This window comes from Cornus florida, unplaced genomic scaffold (genome assembly GCF_030987335.1).
Source record: "Cornus florida cultivar Cherokee Brave unplaced genomic scaffold, ASM3098733v1 CherokeeBrave_3.0.0_Hap2_Chr03, whole genome shotgun sequence".
NCBI classification, from domain to species: domain Eukaryota; kingdom Viridiplantae; phylum Streptophyta; class Magnoliopsida; order Cornales; family Cornaceae; genus Cornus; species Cornus florida.
In genome coordinates this window covers 19,429,828-19,448,269 of record NW_026775573.1, presented here as the reverse complement: position 1 = coordinate 19,448,269, position 18,442 = coordinate 19,429,828, and the positions used below count along the sequence as shown (strand labels likewise).

General features: G+C 36.2%; 3 protein-coding genes and 1 long non-coding RNA gene across 4 annotated transcripts; 1 reads left to right on the top strand and 3 right to left on the bottom strand.

The window, feature by feature from the left end:
• Window positions 1-461: 461 nt before the first annotated feature.
• On the top strand, window positions 462-6,833 carry LOC132298682 (DNA-directed RNA polymerase V subunit 5C-like). The gene is made up of 4 exons (XM_059795072.1): window positions 462-797; window positions 1,916-2,092; window positions 4,352-4,465; window positions 6,512-6,833. The coding sequence occupies exons 1-4, from the start codon at window positions 531-533 to the stop codon at window positions 6,635-6,637; spliced, it is 684 nt and encodes a 227-aa protein (XP_059651055.1). The 5' UTR covers window positions 462-530; the 3' UTR covers window positions 6,638-6,833.
• A 1,771-nt stretch (window positions 6,834-8,604) lies between these two features.
• Window positions 8,605-9,765, bottom strand: LOC132298681 (alcohol dehydrogenase 1-like). The gene has a single exon (XM_059795071.1). The coding sequence runs from the start codon at window positions 9,763-9,765 to the stop codon at window positions 8,635-8,637; it is 1,131 nt and encodes a 376-aa protein (XP_059651054.1). The 3' UTR covers window positions 8,605-8,634.
• A 1,101-nt stretch (window positions 9,766-10,866) lies between these two features.
• Window positions 10,867-11,324, bottom strand: LOC132298680 (uncharacterized). The gene is made up of 2 exons (XR_009479923.1): window positions 11,253-11,324; window positions 10,867-10,930 (listed from the first exon to the last, which is right to left on the bottom strand). It is a non-coding gene; the product is annotated as an uncharacterized LOC132298680 (long non-coding RNA).
• A 3,623-nt stretch (window positions 11,325-14,947) lies between these two features.
• LOC132301225 (putative disease resistance protein RGA4) lies at window positions 14,948-15,986 on the bottom strand. The gene is made up of 2 exons (XM_059798499.1): window positions 15,440-15,986; window positions 14,948-15,393 (listed from the first exon to the last, which is right to left on the bottom strand). The coding sequence occupies exons 1-2, from the start codon at window positions 15,984-15,986 to the stop codon at window positions 14,948-14,950; spliced, it is 993 nt and encodes a 330-aa protein (XP_059654482.1).
• Between the last annotated feature and the right edge of the window lie 2,456 nt (window positions 15,987-18,442).

Here is an 18,442-nt window from a genome sequence, read left to right as displayed (position 1 = left end):
CATTCCGACCACGCTACCGTTCTTACGCTGTGCACGCACTTTTGCTCCCATTCTCACTATTTGTGATTTAATTTTAGTGCTTTCGCGCTCCAGTTCTCGAATTCACTTTCGCTCTCATTCCCGCTTTATGTGACTTAAGATCTTAAAAGATACTTCACCATTCTTTTTTTTTAATTTTGTCTAACCAATGACACCAAACAATAATATACTCAATATTCCCTCATTTTTTCTTCCTCTCATTTCCTTTCTTTTCTGTTCCCTCTGTCATTTCTTTTCTCAATGTCCAAACAAAAAGTTAGGGGCCTGGGGCCACAATTAATAGCTGTCAAACAAAAACTGAGAGAGAGTATAGAAACAAGAACCTACTCGAGCGAGTACATACTATATTAGGCAATCTTCATAGCGATGCTTCGTACAGAAGCGACTCGCATTCCCTCCATTACCAAACAACTTCACGCAGAGAGACCCACACCTCTCGCACCGGAGCTACCAAAACACTGTACGGAGGAGAGAGAAAGTAGAGAGAGAGAATGTACTCCACCGGCGGCACCACCACCAGCAGCGGCGGAGTAAGGCCGCCCTGCATCACGAGCTTCGTCGACTACGGGAGCGTCGAGAGCCACAGGTACTACCTGGCTCGTCGAACGGTCCTCGAAATGCTCAGAGACAGAGGCTACGTCGTCTCCGACGCCGAACTCACCCTTTCACTCACTGAGTTCCGTTCTATCTTCACCGAGAAACCCGACCTTGAGCGGCTCCGCTTCTGCGTCTCTCACGGCTCCAAACCCTCCAAAAAGGTATCGAACATTGACAAAGTAGTTTGTAATCTGTTTGATCTAAAAGCTAATGTTGTTCTATAGTAGATATTAGGGTTTCTCTCATATAAGAGTTCTGTGATACTACATATTTTTTGTGTTTGTTTTTCTTATTTTGTGCTCTGTTTTGTAATTTCGTTTTTTAATAGGACTTGTTCGTATTGTTTGATTTGATTATGTGTGTGTGTATACGGTGATTAGAATGAGAGGCTTTAGTAGTAATTCGTATTCAAGTTCATTTATACAGGATTTGATTATGTGTGTGTGTACGATTTCATGATAATCGAGTTAATGATTGGATTCTTCGTTGAGAAAATATTGGAAATGAAGGTTTTGTTACTTGGACCTTAGAAATTGATACCTCCATTCCTTTTTACCCCTCTTTTTCTTCCTTCTATAATTTAATTTTTCCAATGTCCAAACATAAAGTTTTAGATGAGTATTCTTTTTTGTTTATTTTATTTTTCTTTGGCAAGAAACTCACACACCTATTTGTCTTGGAGACTTGAACCTTCACCTCTCACACTTTGGGAGATTAAGGAGATGTCGCTATAATAGGTAGTCGATTTTTTTTATTTTGTTCTTTACTTGAAATAAAGTTTACATACTGTGTGAACCAAAATTTATTTTCTGTATTTTTCTTAATTTTGTTTTTTGGTGACCAGGGGATTTGGAGTATGAAAGATAATGAATATGCTTTTCATGTTAATTGGTATAGTAGGCTTTTTCTCATCCAAACGATTTTATTTATATGTATGTGTATATATAGATATGATGGTAGCAAATAGAAGTCACTGTAATAATTTCAGTGAAGACCACACTGTGGGATACTTTTGTTAATAATATGAAACTTCGACACTTAACATGTTTCCATATTGTTGAATGCGATTTTAATTTGTGGCAGTTGTTTTAAATCTCCTACGCTGGTGTCCTCAAAGCTTTATAGTTAATTTCAAAAGGAACATGTCTTTGGTATCAGTTTGCTGTCTCTCTGTTTTACCTGTCTGGAACATGAACTGTACCTCCTTAACTCATGTTTTTTTTTTTTTTTTATTATTATGAATGTATGATATGATTTTTTTGGGGGTTTTGTTTTCCAGATTCTGGTTATCTTTTGTGGAACTGAAGAGATCAGAAAACAAGATATTGTTGGCATTCTCAGTCAGATTGCCAACAAAGACAGCTTGCACCGGGTGTTGTTGATTTTGCAAAACAAAATGAATTCCTATGCTAGGAAAGTAGTGGATGAGTATCCAATCAAAGTTGAGACTTTCAAAGTAAGTTACTTACTGCACTTCAGTTCTTTGAAATGGTCTGAGGAATTTGTTAAGTTCACTAGGCATTCCTGTCTGAATTTTATGAGTGTTACTGACTAGTAAATCATTATATCTGATAGAAGAAATGAAGATTCCTCACGACCTTTGCTTATGCTAGTAAGTTCTTTGGCACTTGAAATTTGAGAATTTAAATAATAGCTGCTGCAAGGGAAAATGTACATAAGTGACACTTAAAATTAAGTTTTTCTTTTTTTCGTCAAGGAAATTGCTAAGAAAATCAAATTGAGAAAATTGATTACCTCAAACTTAACTGTCAATGAATTTCATGGGTTCATTGTTGGTGGGGTGAAATTGTTTCATGAAATGACAAGGTGTAGAGTGGCAATTGTGGTGACTAGTAAGAGAAGAGTATTTAGGAGATTTATTGGAATGATGGAAGTCCAGAGGAGTTTGAAAGTGATACTACTATCCTGGAGTAGAGGATGAGAACAATTTGACATAACATGACGCATGTGTTAGAAAATTTTCTTTTGTCAGGTGTAGTTCCGAAAATGCTTGATTTGGTGGATTCAAGTTTTCTCACCCCTCGTTTTTGAGCATGCAATGGTGCCTCTCGTTTTTGTTCCGTGGAAGTCCCCAGCAGAGGAAAGGGCTGTAGCCTGTAGGTGATGGCCGCCGATGCTCCCCCTCCCTCCTTTTAATTATATATTATATTAATGCACAACTTTATATACCAAAAAACTGAAAAACAAGCAAGATAAACATTGGTCAATGAAGATACCTTGTTGATTAGTTTAGAAGATTCTAGTAGCTACTGAAGCCTTTGAAGGATTTTGTGTTGCAAGCCTCACTTCTTCTTCTCCTTCTCAATTTAGCAACACAAAGTTCAGTTCTCTAGGCTTAAAGAAAAGTTGTAAATAACAGTTTGAAAGGTCGAAAAGTAGTTTGAGAGCAGATCAATGGTAAAAATGTCATAGCACACAAATTACAGATTGACAGCTTTAGCTTGCCTTGTTTTTTTGGTTGATTTTTATGTGTGGAACAAGTAGTAAGAAAAAGAAAATGGCAGAAAAGAGAACAAGTGAAATTGTAAATGAACTTTAACTTTGTGATTTATTTCTCCGCTGAATGCATAATATAAATTAAATTCATTCAATCTTCAATACGCCTTTTAGCAACAATAACGAGGACCAAAATTTTCCCTCTTATTAAAGGTGTTTTACATTGGGTGATTAAATCTTGTATTTTACTTGATTCCTTGTTGACGTGTTGTTATGTTGTCACTAATAGTCAGATGGTACTTCATACACAAATTTATCTGGTATAAGTTGATAATAGTATTTATGTGCCTGCTAGTACATAATGCCATCTGTGACTTGTGAGGAGAACAATTCTAAAAGACATCATTTTCCTGGACCTTCTCTCTTCCCATTACGAATGATGGCGAGGGTATTTTTGCATGAACATGATTGTCTTGAACAAGCCTATCCTTTTTGGCATATTACATCTTGACTAAATTTGCACCAACTTCTCTTGTTACTAGTTTCTGCATACTCCTTCCAAGATCATGTTGAAGAGCACATATTTTGCACTCACTGAAGACCCTATATTTTCATACAAATTTCAAAATTACTTGATTGAATCCATTTCAAATATTAAGTTTTTGGACCCGCTGGTTCTGTTTAAGGAAATTGCTTACAAAAAGTTATATGTTTTCAATTACCAGCAATAAAAAAATTACAGTAAGGTCAATCCTGTAAACAAACTTTTCGCATAGGAAATTGGAAAATTGAAAATTCTCAAACCCCCAACCACCCCCCCCCCCCCCCCCCCCCCCCCGCCCTTCTATCTTAATTGAACATGTTTATCTTTAGTTTATGTGGAATCAGGCTTTATGTAACTTGATGCTGCATTTTGGAACATAGAACTTTTAAACTGGCAAATATGAAATTTGGCAGAGAGTGCTAGTATAAAATTTTCAACTTAGTATGGTTTGAATTACATAGGTTTTGAAATTTATAAAATAAAAATTAATATTCACGATTTGAGTCTTACAAAGATTTCAAGTCTTAGGTCGTGAAATATATCACTAAGGCACATTATCATCTTGATTCATGTTTATGAAGTACACGAAAATCTGTATTGATTATAATGCCTGACTAGGAAATTGGGAAATGAACTAATTTATCTTCTTCTCATTTGAGAAACTGTTTACTTCGTTTTAAGTTCTAACATCATATTATGATTTGGTTTTTCCAGATTACCGACTTGTTGGTCAATGTCACGAAGCATGTTTTAGAGCCAAAGTATGAGATTCTAACCACTGAGGAGAAGCAAAAGGTGCTAGAGAAATATAAAGTGGAAGACAAACAGGTTTTTATTATTTAAGAACATGTCCCTAATTATAGTGGTACTGAAAATTTAGAAAAGGTACTCATTTGCTTCTTCAGTGAATGTTCACATTTTCACGATGGACATTGGTGCTTGTTTGACCTTAATATGTATAACGATGTAAAAGATCCAGATATGGTGCAGTAATTTTTTAAAATAAATTGATCTTACTCGTAAAAAGTAGGGTGAGAGCTTTTTAAAGAAAATAAATTGATCTTCATGAATAATTTTCTTCCGTCTCTGTTGAAGGTGATGGATTATTCTTTTTAATAGATACTTGAAAGTTAGAAACTGAAGTTAGGAATAGATCCGTGCTCTCTATAAAATGACAAGTTCAACTGCCGTTTGAACAGCATGAAGTAAATATTTTTTCTCTTTATTTTGAAATGTTCTTAAAGTTCCTAATTTATTTTGGTCATTTGGTGTGATTTTGATTGCCGAGACTAGAGTTGCTAGCTGATTCATAGAATCCTAATCTTGGATCATTGTGATAGTCCTTCCAGTCTCTGTAGCTTCCTTGTCAAGCGCAATCCCAAAAAGAGTAGGGAAAGGCTTTTCTCAATATTTTGCATCAGCACGATGTATGTAGCCAGAATCTCTCTGGTTGACTCACCCAACTGTAAAATGACAGTGTTTCAACTTTCAACACCCCCTCCCAGCCCTTCCTGATTCCTATCCATATACACCAAATGGGAGCCATTAAACTCCCCAGCGTACCATCTGCCTCAACCGTCCCATACTATACCACTATCATTCTCCTTCAGCAGATGTCTAGCTAAACTGCATATTCTAACCACTTCCCCAACAAGGCCTAATTGGACTATGAGGTCTTCTTAAGTTTTGCCTAGGTTCGTCACACTCACATGGCTGTCTCCTAGATGCACAGTGTCCACCTACCCTTGACCTTCAGCCTAGCGAAATTTTTAGATGATTTATTCTAAAGACTAATTTGTCACCTAAAAGGGGAAAAAAATATATCTAGTGAATTCTAACAAGACCATCATAGGATGAGAAAGGATTCTGGCAGCCTCTGGATATCCCTTGGAAAGGCAACTTATTTTATCATGTTGTATGTTTCCATTTCAAAAGACCTGTTTCATTCATTTTTATTGGATTTGGAAGTTGAGCCACTTAAGGTCTTTTGCTCCCTTGTATTCCGAATTATAGGTCAAAGCTTTGTGTTCCATGACTGTGGAAACTAATAGGATGATTTTAATCTTTTCATATGTTAAACTTTTAAAATTGAGCCCCATGCAGTGAGATTACAGTATTACAAATGTAAAGAAACTTTTTCCACTCTTTCAGTTGCAAGGAAAAGAAGAGTTTTTAGAAAGTTTTTCATGTTGTTTAGTATTGAAAGATTTGTGTTCCTGCTTTTGGTTAATGTAATACTTTGACCAAAAGAAATTCAACCCATATTGAAATGGATCGCAAGGGTAATTTGGTATTTTTGTCACTTTTTTGGGCACAAAGACTAATAATTGCTTGGGAAACGCAAATGACACCTAAGGTTGCACTCACCTCTTTAAATTGGGCTCCTTAACAACATTTGGGGTACAAGGGATTCCCGTGATTGGCTCCATTTCAGCTTGGTTAAAAAATTAGTTGAAGAAAAATAAAAGATCATTCCAAGAGTTAATAGTTAGAAACCACTCTGTTCTTGTTACATTAAATTAAACTTTATGAATAAATATTTTCAGTTTCTTCATTGTTTTACTTCGGACATGTTTAAATATAAGAGAGAAAAATGCGAATGTGAACAGCTTTTCACTTTATTCATTTTTTATTTTGTTTTTGGAACTCTTTAGGTTTTGATTGATTTATTGAATATCTTTTAAAGTAGTTACGGGAAATTAGCACAGCAACTGCATTACATGTCTTAAGATTTGAAACTGCTTAGTCCTTTAACAGATGCAACATGTATGCTTCCTTCAAAGAATGATGTTTTCCTAAAAAATTGTCTTCTCGATCATTCTTTATATAATTGACCCAACTATTGGCTGCCATTTTTGTAAATTTTTTTCTCAGCTTCCTCGAATGCTGGAGGATGATGCGATTGCCAGGTACTATGGACTAGAGAAGGGGAGTGTGGTGAAAGTTACTTCCAATGGTGCTATTACTGATTCACTTGTTACTTACCGCTGCATAATGTGATTCCATTTTATGCGGTGAAAACATGCTATAGGAATTATAGAAGTTTGATTCTAGTTTTAAAAATATAAAAGAAAGGAATAAGGCGCTCCTACTGATTCACTTGTTACTTATCTCTGTGTAATGTGATGGCATTTTATGTGGCAAAAAAATGCTAGGAAATTTACAAGTTTGATACCTGTATTAAAATAGAAAAGAAAGGAAGGTTCAAATGATATTTAAAACTTTTACTCGCTGAAAAAAAGAAGGTTGACAATCATACTTCAAGACTGGAAATTTTCTAAATTGTTTCAACTGCATAGTGTATGTTATGGCATATTCTGGTTTGTCACTAGTTGTTGTCAGTCTGATTGATTTTGCAGGGGATTTAGGTTTCTGGGTGATGGTCATTTCAGATTATCATCAAAATGCTCATTTAGCTTGGTATTTTTACTGGAGCTTTGTTACTTAACTTGCCAAGCAACACGGTACACTTGCTGAGTTAACTCCAATTAGTGTAATTTTGAGTTTTCTCTTAGAAGTATGCATTCTTACAAATGAACTACTGAATCAATTTGCTTTTATGAGGAGATTGCATCTTTATACTGATAGAAAAGGGGATCCCTAGGCATTCCATTTTTAGCTTATGGAATAGCTCGGCTCGGCAAAAAAAACTAACTTGACTCAAAGAGTTGAGATACTTTCAGAGGTGTTAGACTGATAAGAACCCTGATCCCCTATAGCACAGGTTTTTATTCCTTCTGCACAGCTCCCCAAAAACAACTTGCATGTGTTAAGCATATAGCTAGCGGTTCCTTCGGAGCCAGGGTCAAACTCTATTTTTGATAAATAAGTAATAATCATGCACTTGTTTTCCATACTAGGTACTCAACCTTCCATTGGAAAGGAAGAGATATTACTTGAAGTTGAACTAAGCTAGTGGTATGGAACACTACTTTCAATTTTATTGCAGTCACATATAAGAGTGACTGTAGTCAGAAGTAAAGGGTCAATAGTGCAATGTGAGTAGTATTCAAATCCAAGTTAGGAATGATGGATTGAAGGCAAGGTGAAATTATTAAGATCTTAATTAATTCATCTGTTTTTGCTCTGCCAAAAAATGAATTGATAAGTAAAAAACCAGTTTGTCAATCATATCACAACATTTGAAGAATGATTAAATATCATTTGAACAGTGTTTTGGAATTGGAACTGAATTTTCTCCCATTTCAAATCCAAGGCGCCAATTTGGTGCTCCCAAACATAGCATAAGGGTTCCTGCTTTACCATGATGAAGGATCATGCTGTGATTGTAGAGTTGAAACATTATGCTTGTATGGTTGATTGTTTGGGGATTGCGGGGCTCCTCAAAGAGGCAGAAAGGTTTATTTATTGAAGAAATGCTTGTGGAACCATCATATATATGTACGGATATATCATATATGTATGTATATATTTATGATCTTTGGGGTTGGGAGGGGGAGAGGGAGAGGGAGAAGGGGAGGCAGTAGGTGGAGAGGAGAGAGAGAATACCAGAGAGGGAAGAGGAGAGAGAGAATACCAGAGAGGGAAGAGGATAGAGACATGTAATAGGTAGACGAGAATGGAGAGTAAAGTAGTAATAAATAGTGGGCAAGAAAGAAAGATTTTTATTATAAAAAGGGCAAAGTACAATAAACCCCTTCAAATATTCGCATTTTGCAATAAATCCCTCGGCCTAATTTCTTGCCAAAAAAATTCCCTCCAACTATTAAGGGGTAACACAGTGGATTGGAGTAGATGAAAGATATTTTTGAGATAAAAATGCTCTTATCCTTATTATATAAAGAAAATTGTAATAAAAATGCTCTTATCCTTATTATTTGCCAAGGCCTCCTGTGGTGTAGTTTGGTCATTCACACAATTAAAGAACGTGTAATTGGATCCTTCACATTTTTCTATAAAATGTTTCCACTTTATTTATACAATCAATGTGTTCAGCAAATGCTATACAATCTGTTTTCAGTTGTTGCTAAGATCACTCAGATCTTGATAAGTACTTTGACACAATCTGGTTTCTTCAGTAGGTCAAATGCTTGATCTATTTCATCCAATGAAATTTCATGAGTCAAAAGCTCATCCAGATTGATCTCCTTATTAGCACATTTGTCCACAACAATGGGTAATTCAGACTTGGTTTTTATCCCTCCAAAAGCATAACCCTTCACAGTTCTACCTTGCAAGAGTGTCGAAAACAAGACCTCCATAGCCGGCTTAGGCCCTACACCCACTTGTACCAAAGTCCCTATTCCCGGTTTAACGGCTTCCAGGGCCTCCGCCACCAATGGTGGAGCTCCGGTGCATTCAAAGCAATAGTCTGCACCACTTCCTCCGGTTCCCTCCCTGATTAGTTCCGCGATAGATTTGTCATATTTATCCGGATTGATAAAATCAGTCATCCCAAAAACCTGTCCTTTTGCAGCTTTCACTTCATTTTTGTCAATGCCAATGATTCTGGATGCTCCTTGCATGCTAGCCCCTTGTATCGCGCCCAATCCAACCGTGCCAAGACCAAACACTACAACGGATGAGTCCTCTCCGGCCTTGCATTCCTTCCACGGTGCACCTAATCCAGTTGTGAAGCCACACGAGATGAAGCTAGCATGTGCCAATGGCATATTTGGATGATCAATCTTGACAACATAGTTGACATTAGCAACTGTGTACTCTGACCATGTGGAGCAGCTAAATAGGTGGTACAACCTTTGGCCTCCGAGAGACATTCTTGTAGTGTTGTCAGGCATTAGACCATGCATAGGCATAGGATATGTTGTGCACACATTGGTCTGTCCCGACTTGCAATTCTCACATTGCTTGCACTCTCCGAGAAATGTGGGGATGACGAGGTCTCCTTCTTTGAATTCTGTGACTCCCGCGCCCACGCTCTCCACGACCCCAACACCCTCATGCCCTAGAGCTCGTGGGAACACCGGGAATGGGAGCCCATTGGCGCATAGGATGTCGGAGTGACAGAGGCTGGCGTAGAGCATCTTTATCCGAACTTCTGATGCTTTTGGTGGCTCTATTTCTACCTCTTCCAACCTTACTGGCTCCCCTTTTGCCCTGCACACTGCGGCTTTGCATTTTATGACTCGTGAGCTGCTTGTCGACATTGTTCTGGATTGGTAATTCCTGTTCAAGAACTTGTCAATGGACTGATCTCGGGTTGATTGTGATGTTCCTGCAGCAGAGAAGTTTTGAGAACCGAGTGTGGATGTGCATCCGAACATACCATTCCTCCTCGAGCCAAAGCTCGTTCCCTGCATGTGTCGGAATAATCTCTTGGATACACCATAGTGGATTCGGCTCTGACTTTGCACAAACCGGGAAAGAAAGCTCGTAGGATACATGATTTGATGTTGGATGATAAACTCACAATCAGATTTATTTTTTAATTTTTTAAAATTTTAGTAATGGGATATTCATGCATGATGCACCACAATATATAAGCATGGTATGCGTATTTTGGGATTGTTATAATTATAGCCAATCTGTCAAAAAAAGGTTGAAACCTAAAAAATTACAAGCTTTTTTTAGGAAAGACAACAGGCACTGTCAAGTTAAATTAGCCAGTCTTGTAAAGAATGAACTTATCTGGATTGAAATGTTGGTTATCCCCAATTCAATGGCATCATTAGATAGGTACAAATTAAAATGATATATGTTGATTAAATATAATTAACTTGTACCATCAAAATATTAATTAGTGTGGTCTGGTATTGCCAATTTTTAATATACGGTTGCTAATTTAGGTAGTTAACTACCACAATAGATCAGGGGAAGGATTTGACTTTGTTTCCTAATTTAAACAAAGATTTTACATGTTTGACCAATGTTGGCCTGGTAAACATTACTTTTGATTTTTCTTTTTGATGTAGGAGAATAAATATATACATATATATATATATTTGTGTAAGGTAATGAATTTGTATTGATTAACAGAACTGTACATAGCTCCAAACAAACTCACAAGGCTCAGAAGCAGAAGCAGTACATTAACAATCTGGGAACCATCTGATATCGAAAGAAAAAATCCTAAAAGAGGCACTAACTGAAGCTCAACAGTGTAAGAACGGAACAACACCAAAATAACCAACTTCTCTACCATCGATAGGACTTTTGGAATCAGTTCTTCGAAGGACGATAGATTATGATATATCTGAACCCTTCTCTGTAAAATGAACATAAGATTAGGACAGAATTGAATTTTCCAAACGTTGGATTGACATAAGATCGATGTTGTCAGCCTCGTGTCCTTGAACTGCAATGTTGGTAAAACTGCAGTATCATCAGTTCTCTTGGTACACTAAAAGGATGCAGAAGGTTTCAAGCAATTTTCATAGACAAAACAATTATTTTAAGGGAAGTGATATAGTCCCTGCCTCGGCTTTTTCATTTTTTCATATTTAGTCAAGCAATTCTCTTTCACAATTTTTCATTTTTTTTTTCCCCAACAAATAAGAGAATGACAGTTCATTTTTCATTATGTTGGATTAAATTTTTTTTCTATAATGTTACATGGTAGGGAAAATGTAAGAATTTCACACTTAAGCTGGTTCATAAAAGTGATAAAATTATTTAATTTATTAAGATGTCTCACCTTTGAGGTTAAGCAATATGAATTTGAAGAAGAACTGCAAACTAATTCAATGATGTGCTGATCAAGCTACCCCAGAACATAGGCCGAAACTGAAAATTCGACATTTCCTGAGAAGTTAAAAATGAAATATAAGATAATGGTAAACGACAGTTTCAATAGTATCGTCTCCTTTCTAAAAGAATAGATAAGAAGAAGAAAAGAAAGAAACAAATACAAGAGCACATTATTACTAACTTGTAGTTGCAATTCGTAGAATGGAATGTGCAATCTTTGTCTGTTTCTAGCAAATGATTCATCCACCCAGTCTTATGTAATTGTCCCACACAAAATAAATACAGCAAATCAATTGAACCTCAAAAAAAATAAAAAAATAAAATAAAAAACAGAAGAGAGTGAAAGAGCGAAAATGAACAAGAAGAGAGAAGAATAAGATGGAGTTTTACGGTGATAAATGAATTCATAACATAAATAATGGATTTAGCTCGAATGTCAATGTATGGGTGATTTAATTCTGAGCTGTTGCAATGGAACACTATTCATCAAATGTGTTTCATCATAAAGTAACTTATTCTAAAAACTGTCTCACAGATTGCATTAGCACAAAACATGGGAACATGAATCATGCGAATGCTAACGACCTAACTAATGGAAGACCAGGTGAATGAGCACTAAAATTGTCAAACGACGGAAAATGAAGGCAATTTAAGGATTATTGTTACCATTAGCAAACTCTAGAGCTTAAGTGCACCACGTGAATAAAAGTGACAAGGAAATGTTGCTGAGCGTACTTTCAAAGATTCGAGTCACAAAACAGTATTTCGGTCTTTGACTAAACATAGTTGGGTTTGGATGCACTTCTTTAGCCTTTGCATGGGCTGAATGTTGTGAAATTAAACAGAAAACGCAGAAAAGAGATCAAGGCTAGGTCAAAGGGTTGAAGGGATTTCAAACAACAGTGAATAGTACAATGTGTATTTACTGAGAAGGTAAAAGAGAGAGAATAAGTTAACGGTAAATGACAATTTCAATAGTACCATGTGCGTTGATGGAAGTTGCACAAGCAAAAACAAATGTATATAATGAAGATCTGCATTTAGTTATTGCATCATCATGATAGTCAAGCAAAAAGACTTGGATTGCCAATTAAATGGAAAGAATATAATCTTGTAGACCTCGTTACATTATTCCTTATAGGCAAATTTGTCATAACCTAATGTATACCATGAAAACTAGGGCAAAATTTATTTTAAGGAAAGTAATTTAGTCCCAGGCGTGAGTAAATTATTCTAATAATTTTCTTTTTCTTTCACAATTTTGCACATTTTTTTTTCCAACATTTAAGAGAATGATAGTTCATTTTTCAGTTGTGTTGGATTAAATTTGTTTCTTAAATTATAATGTTACATGGTAGGAAAAAGGTAAAAATTTCACAAGCTGGTTTATAGAAGTGATAAAAATAATTTAATTTAATAAGATGTGTCCCCTTTGAGATTAAACAATTTGAATACGAAGAAGAATAAGACTTTAAACCAATGGAATGACGTGCGGATAAAGCTAACAAATGGAATTTGGCATCCCCTAAGAAGGCGAAGAGGAAAAACAAGATAATAGTATGGGAGAATGTCGACAGTATCATCTTTTTCTAAAAGTAAAGAAATAAAATCAGTTGAACTTGAAGAGAGAGAGAGAGAGAGAGAGAGAGAGAGAAATTGAACAACGAGAGAGAAGAATAGGATGGATTTACCTTATATGTATGTCACCACCGCCATATATTATTAATTGTTCCCTAAAAATATATAGAGAGAGCAACAATGAACAAAAAGATAGAAGAATAAGATGCAGTTTTATGGTAATAAAAAAACTCAGATCCGAAAGGATGTATTTACCTTGTATGTCAGCCCCAGGGTGAAACAGAAACATTTGGGATGTGAGCAATCATTGGCCAGTCTTGCTCTGATTCTTTCCGGAATCTATCATAAAACAAGTCAGAAACAAATTTTACTTTTGAGTTGTTGTAATGCAGTTAGTGATATCAATTTGGGGCAGGTGTGAATGAAAAGTCATTCAAGTGATGTGAGGTTGCCTATCTTGGTAAAATGCAGGCAGAAAAAATGGAAGATAATTTGTATAATGACCTGAATCAGGCCTTGCAACCTTGATCCTTTGCATTGATTGTGAATACCAGTAACTTCATAAGATTCTTTCCCGACTCACCTCCATTACACTTAATCTTGTCTACACTGCTAATGGGCATCCCTACAGCCTTGGTCAATTACTTTGCGGCTGCTCATGCTTGCTGGTTGTTGTAGTCATGCAATCGGCTTCTTCTACCGCTGTTTCTTCCTGTAAATTTTCAGAAACTTTATGCTAATCAATATGAAAGGAAAATAATTCTATACTAAAGAGCTATGTGAATTGTTCTTAAAGTTGGATTGCTCAATGTAGCTAAAAGATCATGGCATTTCAGATATGTTCGAAGCTAATTCTTGGAACTTAGGAGTTGAAGAAACTAAGTAGTAAATAATGAAGACCTGCATTTTTCATTGTGATTGATGTTAATCAGCGCTATTATTATGGTTGGTCAAGCAAAAAGATTTGTCATTTAAACGACAGGTATTATGATCTTGGAATTTTTCTGATCAGTATTATGTTCTGCTTTTGTTAGTGTGTAATGCCAATAGGGAGAGTCCATGGACCTAGTTTCATTATATCTTATAGGCAAAATTTTCATAACCTTAATGTATACCATGAAAACTGGAGCAGAAGTTATTTTTAGGAAAGTGATCTTGTTCCTGCGTCAAGCAAAACTGGACGTAGTTAAGAGAATGATAGTTCATTTTACAATGTGGTGGGTGGATTTTTTTCTTAAATTGTAATGTTACGTGGTAGGAAAATTGTAAAAATTTCACAAGCTAATAAGATGTCTCGCCTTTGAGATTAAGCAACACAAATATGAAGAAGAAGAAGAAGACTGTAAGACAAATCCAATTATGTGCTCATGAGGCTGCCCTAGAAGACATGCACAAACTGAACATTGGACATTTGCAGAGAAGGTAAAAGAGAAAAAATAAGTTAATGGTAAATGACAATTTCAATAGTACCATGTGCATTGATGGAAGTTGCACAAGCAAAAACAAACATATATAATGAAGATCTGCATTTAGTTGTTGCATCATCATGATTGTCAAGCAAAAAGACTTGGATTGCCTATAAAATGGAAAGAATATAATCTTGAAGAGGAAAAACAAGATAATAGTAAGGAAATAAAATCAGTTGAACTTGAAGAGAGAGAGAGAGAGAGAAATTGAACAAGAATAGAGAAGAATAGGACGGATTTACCTTGTATGTATGTCACTACCATATACAAACATCTGGAATGTGAGCAATCTTTGGCCAATCTTTCCCCGTTTCTTCCTGGCTATCAGATAAATCACGGGTGCATGATCCAATTGTGAGTTGTTGTAACCCAGTGAGCTGATGCATCCCATCGGGCAGTGATGTCAATTTGGGGCAGTTACAAATGGTCAGCCGTTGAAGTGAAGTGAGGCTTAGAAATGACTCCTCTGGGAGAGTAACTAGATCGTCAATTTCCCATAATTTCAGAGACTTTAAATTGGAAGGAGGAGGAAAAGGCAAAGAAGAAGATGAAGAAGAGGTTGCGAGTGTATCTGTTGGTGGGTTTGGGGACATCAATGTCATCTTAACTCTTCTTCTACTACCTTCTTGCTGACGTTCAAGAGATGTAGTCGTTCAAGACATGGTTGCAGAATAGGCATTGATGCCAGATTAGGGCAACTTAGGATCCATAATTTGGAAAGAGAAGGAAATGATGGGAGCTTCTTCAAATGTTGTTGTTGTTGGTCCTGTAAAGTTGTTGTTGCTTCTTCTTCTGCTTGGCTCCTCCACCATCCCTTCAATTCAGGGCAATACAAGAGTCGAAGTGTTTTGAGGGATGGGAAGAATGTTGGTGTTGGTGCTGCTCCTCCACTGGATGAAGATGAAGAGCACAGAGAATCCTCACTACCACTCCCACTACTACTCTCGTCCTCCATGTACTCCAGGGATTCCATATCCCAAAGACTCAGAAATTGGAGAGAAGGAAGTTGCCCAAATAGTGGAAGATGTTTGCCATCTGTTACACCTGAACATATCAATTGTCACAAGACACGTTAACTCCCCCAATCCACGCGGCATTCCAGTCAAGGCACGACACCTGCGAAGCTCAAGATGCCTAAGGTTAACCAATTCTTTAATCTCTTCTGGCAATTGTTTAAGCCGCTCAAACTCGGAGAGTTTTAAGGTTTGCAAATTTTTCAACTCGGTTATAGAACTTGGCAACTTCCTTTTATTATAAGTACTAAGACTAAGAAACCTCAAATGTTTCATCTTGCTTATATTACTATGCCCCCACCCCCTCGGCATATCCAACACACGTAACCTTTTAAATGTTGAATCAATATCCATTCCAAACCTGCTTGCATCCTTCATTCTCACTGTTCGTAAATTGTGAGCTCTAGACAAGTGGGTTGGAATTTCCCGTGGCAATGACAAATGTAATGACAAGTGACGAGTTCTTTTAGTAATATTTTTTGCATTCGAATTCACTACAGAACTCTTGGGCCTCACAACAGATTCTGCAATGTCGTGGACAAGATCATGCATTTTGCAATATTCTATATCACCCCATTCATCTATTTGAATATCTTGAAAAAGAGATTTCCTCAGTAAATCCATAAAATACAAATTACCTACATCCTCTAATTGTTGATTTTCATAACCTGGCCGAATGAATCCATGTGCAATCCACAATTGGATTAATTCTCTCTTATTAATCACATCATCTATAAGGAACAAAATGCAAATCATCCCTTCAGATGAGAAGGAAGATGATCGTAACTTAACTTTAGAATAGGCAAAATAATATTCTCTTCTTGAGCTATTTTCGACAAATCATTATTTTTGAAAAACAACCATTCATCGTCTGTATCTTTGGAGTACAGTAGGCTTCCTACAGCCCTAATGGCAAGAGGAACTCCCTTGCACTTTTTTAAAATTTCCTCCCCGATTTTGACTCGATGTGTATTCTTCAACCCTTCCACATTTTTGATGCTATTTGCTTAAACAAAGACCATGACTCCTCCCAGACAAGCCTTTTAAAACATGTGGTGAATGTTCCCACTGACATTTGCAACTAATTCACCACAGGTTGTTACTAATATCTTACTTACTCTCGAACCGCCCTTTAAGAGGTCTTCCAATTTTAACCACATGTCATGACTATCATTCCACACATCGTCCAACACAAGCAAATATTTTTTTCCATTATTTTTTTCTCTTAAGGGACTTTACAACTCTTCTAACTGAGAGTCTTTACTTGCTTCAGAACCTATGATTTTTTGTGCAATGAGTTTCACATCAAATGGTTCGGAAACACACACCCACATCTTAAGTTCAAAATATTTAGTGACCTCTTCATCATTAAATATTAATTTTGCTAGTGCGGCCTTTCCTAATCCCCCAATCCCAACAATTGCAACAACCAACACATTCTCCTGAACATTACTGTCTAATAGCAGTTTTACCATTTCTTTTTTATCGGCATCCCTCCCAATAACACTTTCGGCATGTACAAAAGTGTGAGTCTCCTCCCTCTTACTATTCTCTATAGGCCCTTCAGTAAGATGAAATTTTTCCTTATCTTCGGCAATTTCATCTAGTCTCTCCCTAATGGCCTTAATCTCACGAGCCATCTTACTTTTGAAAGCAAATGGGCTTGAGCATGACAAGAAATTGCGTACCTTCTCTAGCCTTTTGTTCCGAGTCGTAACTTGTTGTCGAAAAACTTCAGTGGAGAAGTCATCAAGCAAGTCATCAGCATCATAAAATGCATCATACAGCTTTTTGAGCCAGTCTTCAACCTCATGATTTGTGGCTTTCTGCTCCTCTACATCAAGAAGCACGGCTCTAATTGTGGAAACCGTTTTTCCGACTTTGTGAACTTCATTCTCTACGCCCTGCACTAGTTTGATCTCTTGGTTGACCATGGAACCCAAAATTGAAACGGCTGTTCTATCTTAATTGAACATGTTTATCTTTAGTTTATGTGGAATCAGACTTTATGTAACTTGATGCAGCATTTTGGAACATAGAACTTTTAAACTGGCAAAGATGAAATTTGGCAGAGAGTGCTAGTATAAAATTTTCAACTTAGTATGGTTTGAGTTACATAGGTTTTGAAATTTATAAAATAAAAATTAATATTCACGATTTGAGTCTTACAAAGATTTCAAGTCTTAGGTCATGAAATATATCAATAAGGCATATTATCATCTTGATTCATGTTTATGAAGTACACAAAAATCTGTATTGATTATAATCCTTGATTAGGAAATTGGGAAATGAACTAATTTATCTTCTTCTCATTTGAGAAACTGTTTACTTCGTTTTAAGTTCTGACATCATATTATGACTTGGTTTTTCCAGATTATCGACCTGTTGATCAATGTCAGGAAGCATGTTTTAGAGCCAAAGTATGAGATTCTAACCACGGAGGAGAAGCAAAAGGTGCTAGAGAAATATAAAGTGGAAGACAAATAGGTTTTTATTATTTAAAGAACGTGTTCCTAATTATAGTGGTACTGACTATTTAGAAAAGGTACTCATTTGCTTCTTCAGTGAATGCTCAAATTTTCACGATGGACATTGGTGCTTGTTTGACCTTAATATGTATTACGATGTAAAAGATTCTGATATGGTGCAGTAATTTTTTTAAATAAATTGATCTTACTCGTAAAAAGTAGGGTGAGAGCTTTTTAAAGAAAATAAATTGATCTTCATGAATAATTTTCTTCCGTCTCTATTGAAGGTGACGGATTATTCTTTTTAATAGATACTTGAGAATTAGAAACTGAAGTTAGGAACAGATCCGTGCTCTCTATAAAATTACAAGTTCAACTGCCGTTTGAACAGCATGAAGTAAATATTTTTTCTCTTTATTTTGAAATGTTCTTAAAGTTCCTAATTTATTTTGGACACTTGGTATGATTTTGATTGCCAAGACTAGAGTTGCTAGCTGATTCATAGAATCCTAATCTGGGATCATTGCGATAGTCCTTCCAGTCTCTGTAGCTTCCTTGTCAAGCGCAATCCCAAAAAGAGTAGGGAAAGGCTTTTCTCAATATATTGCATCA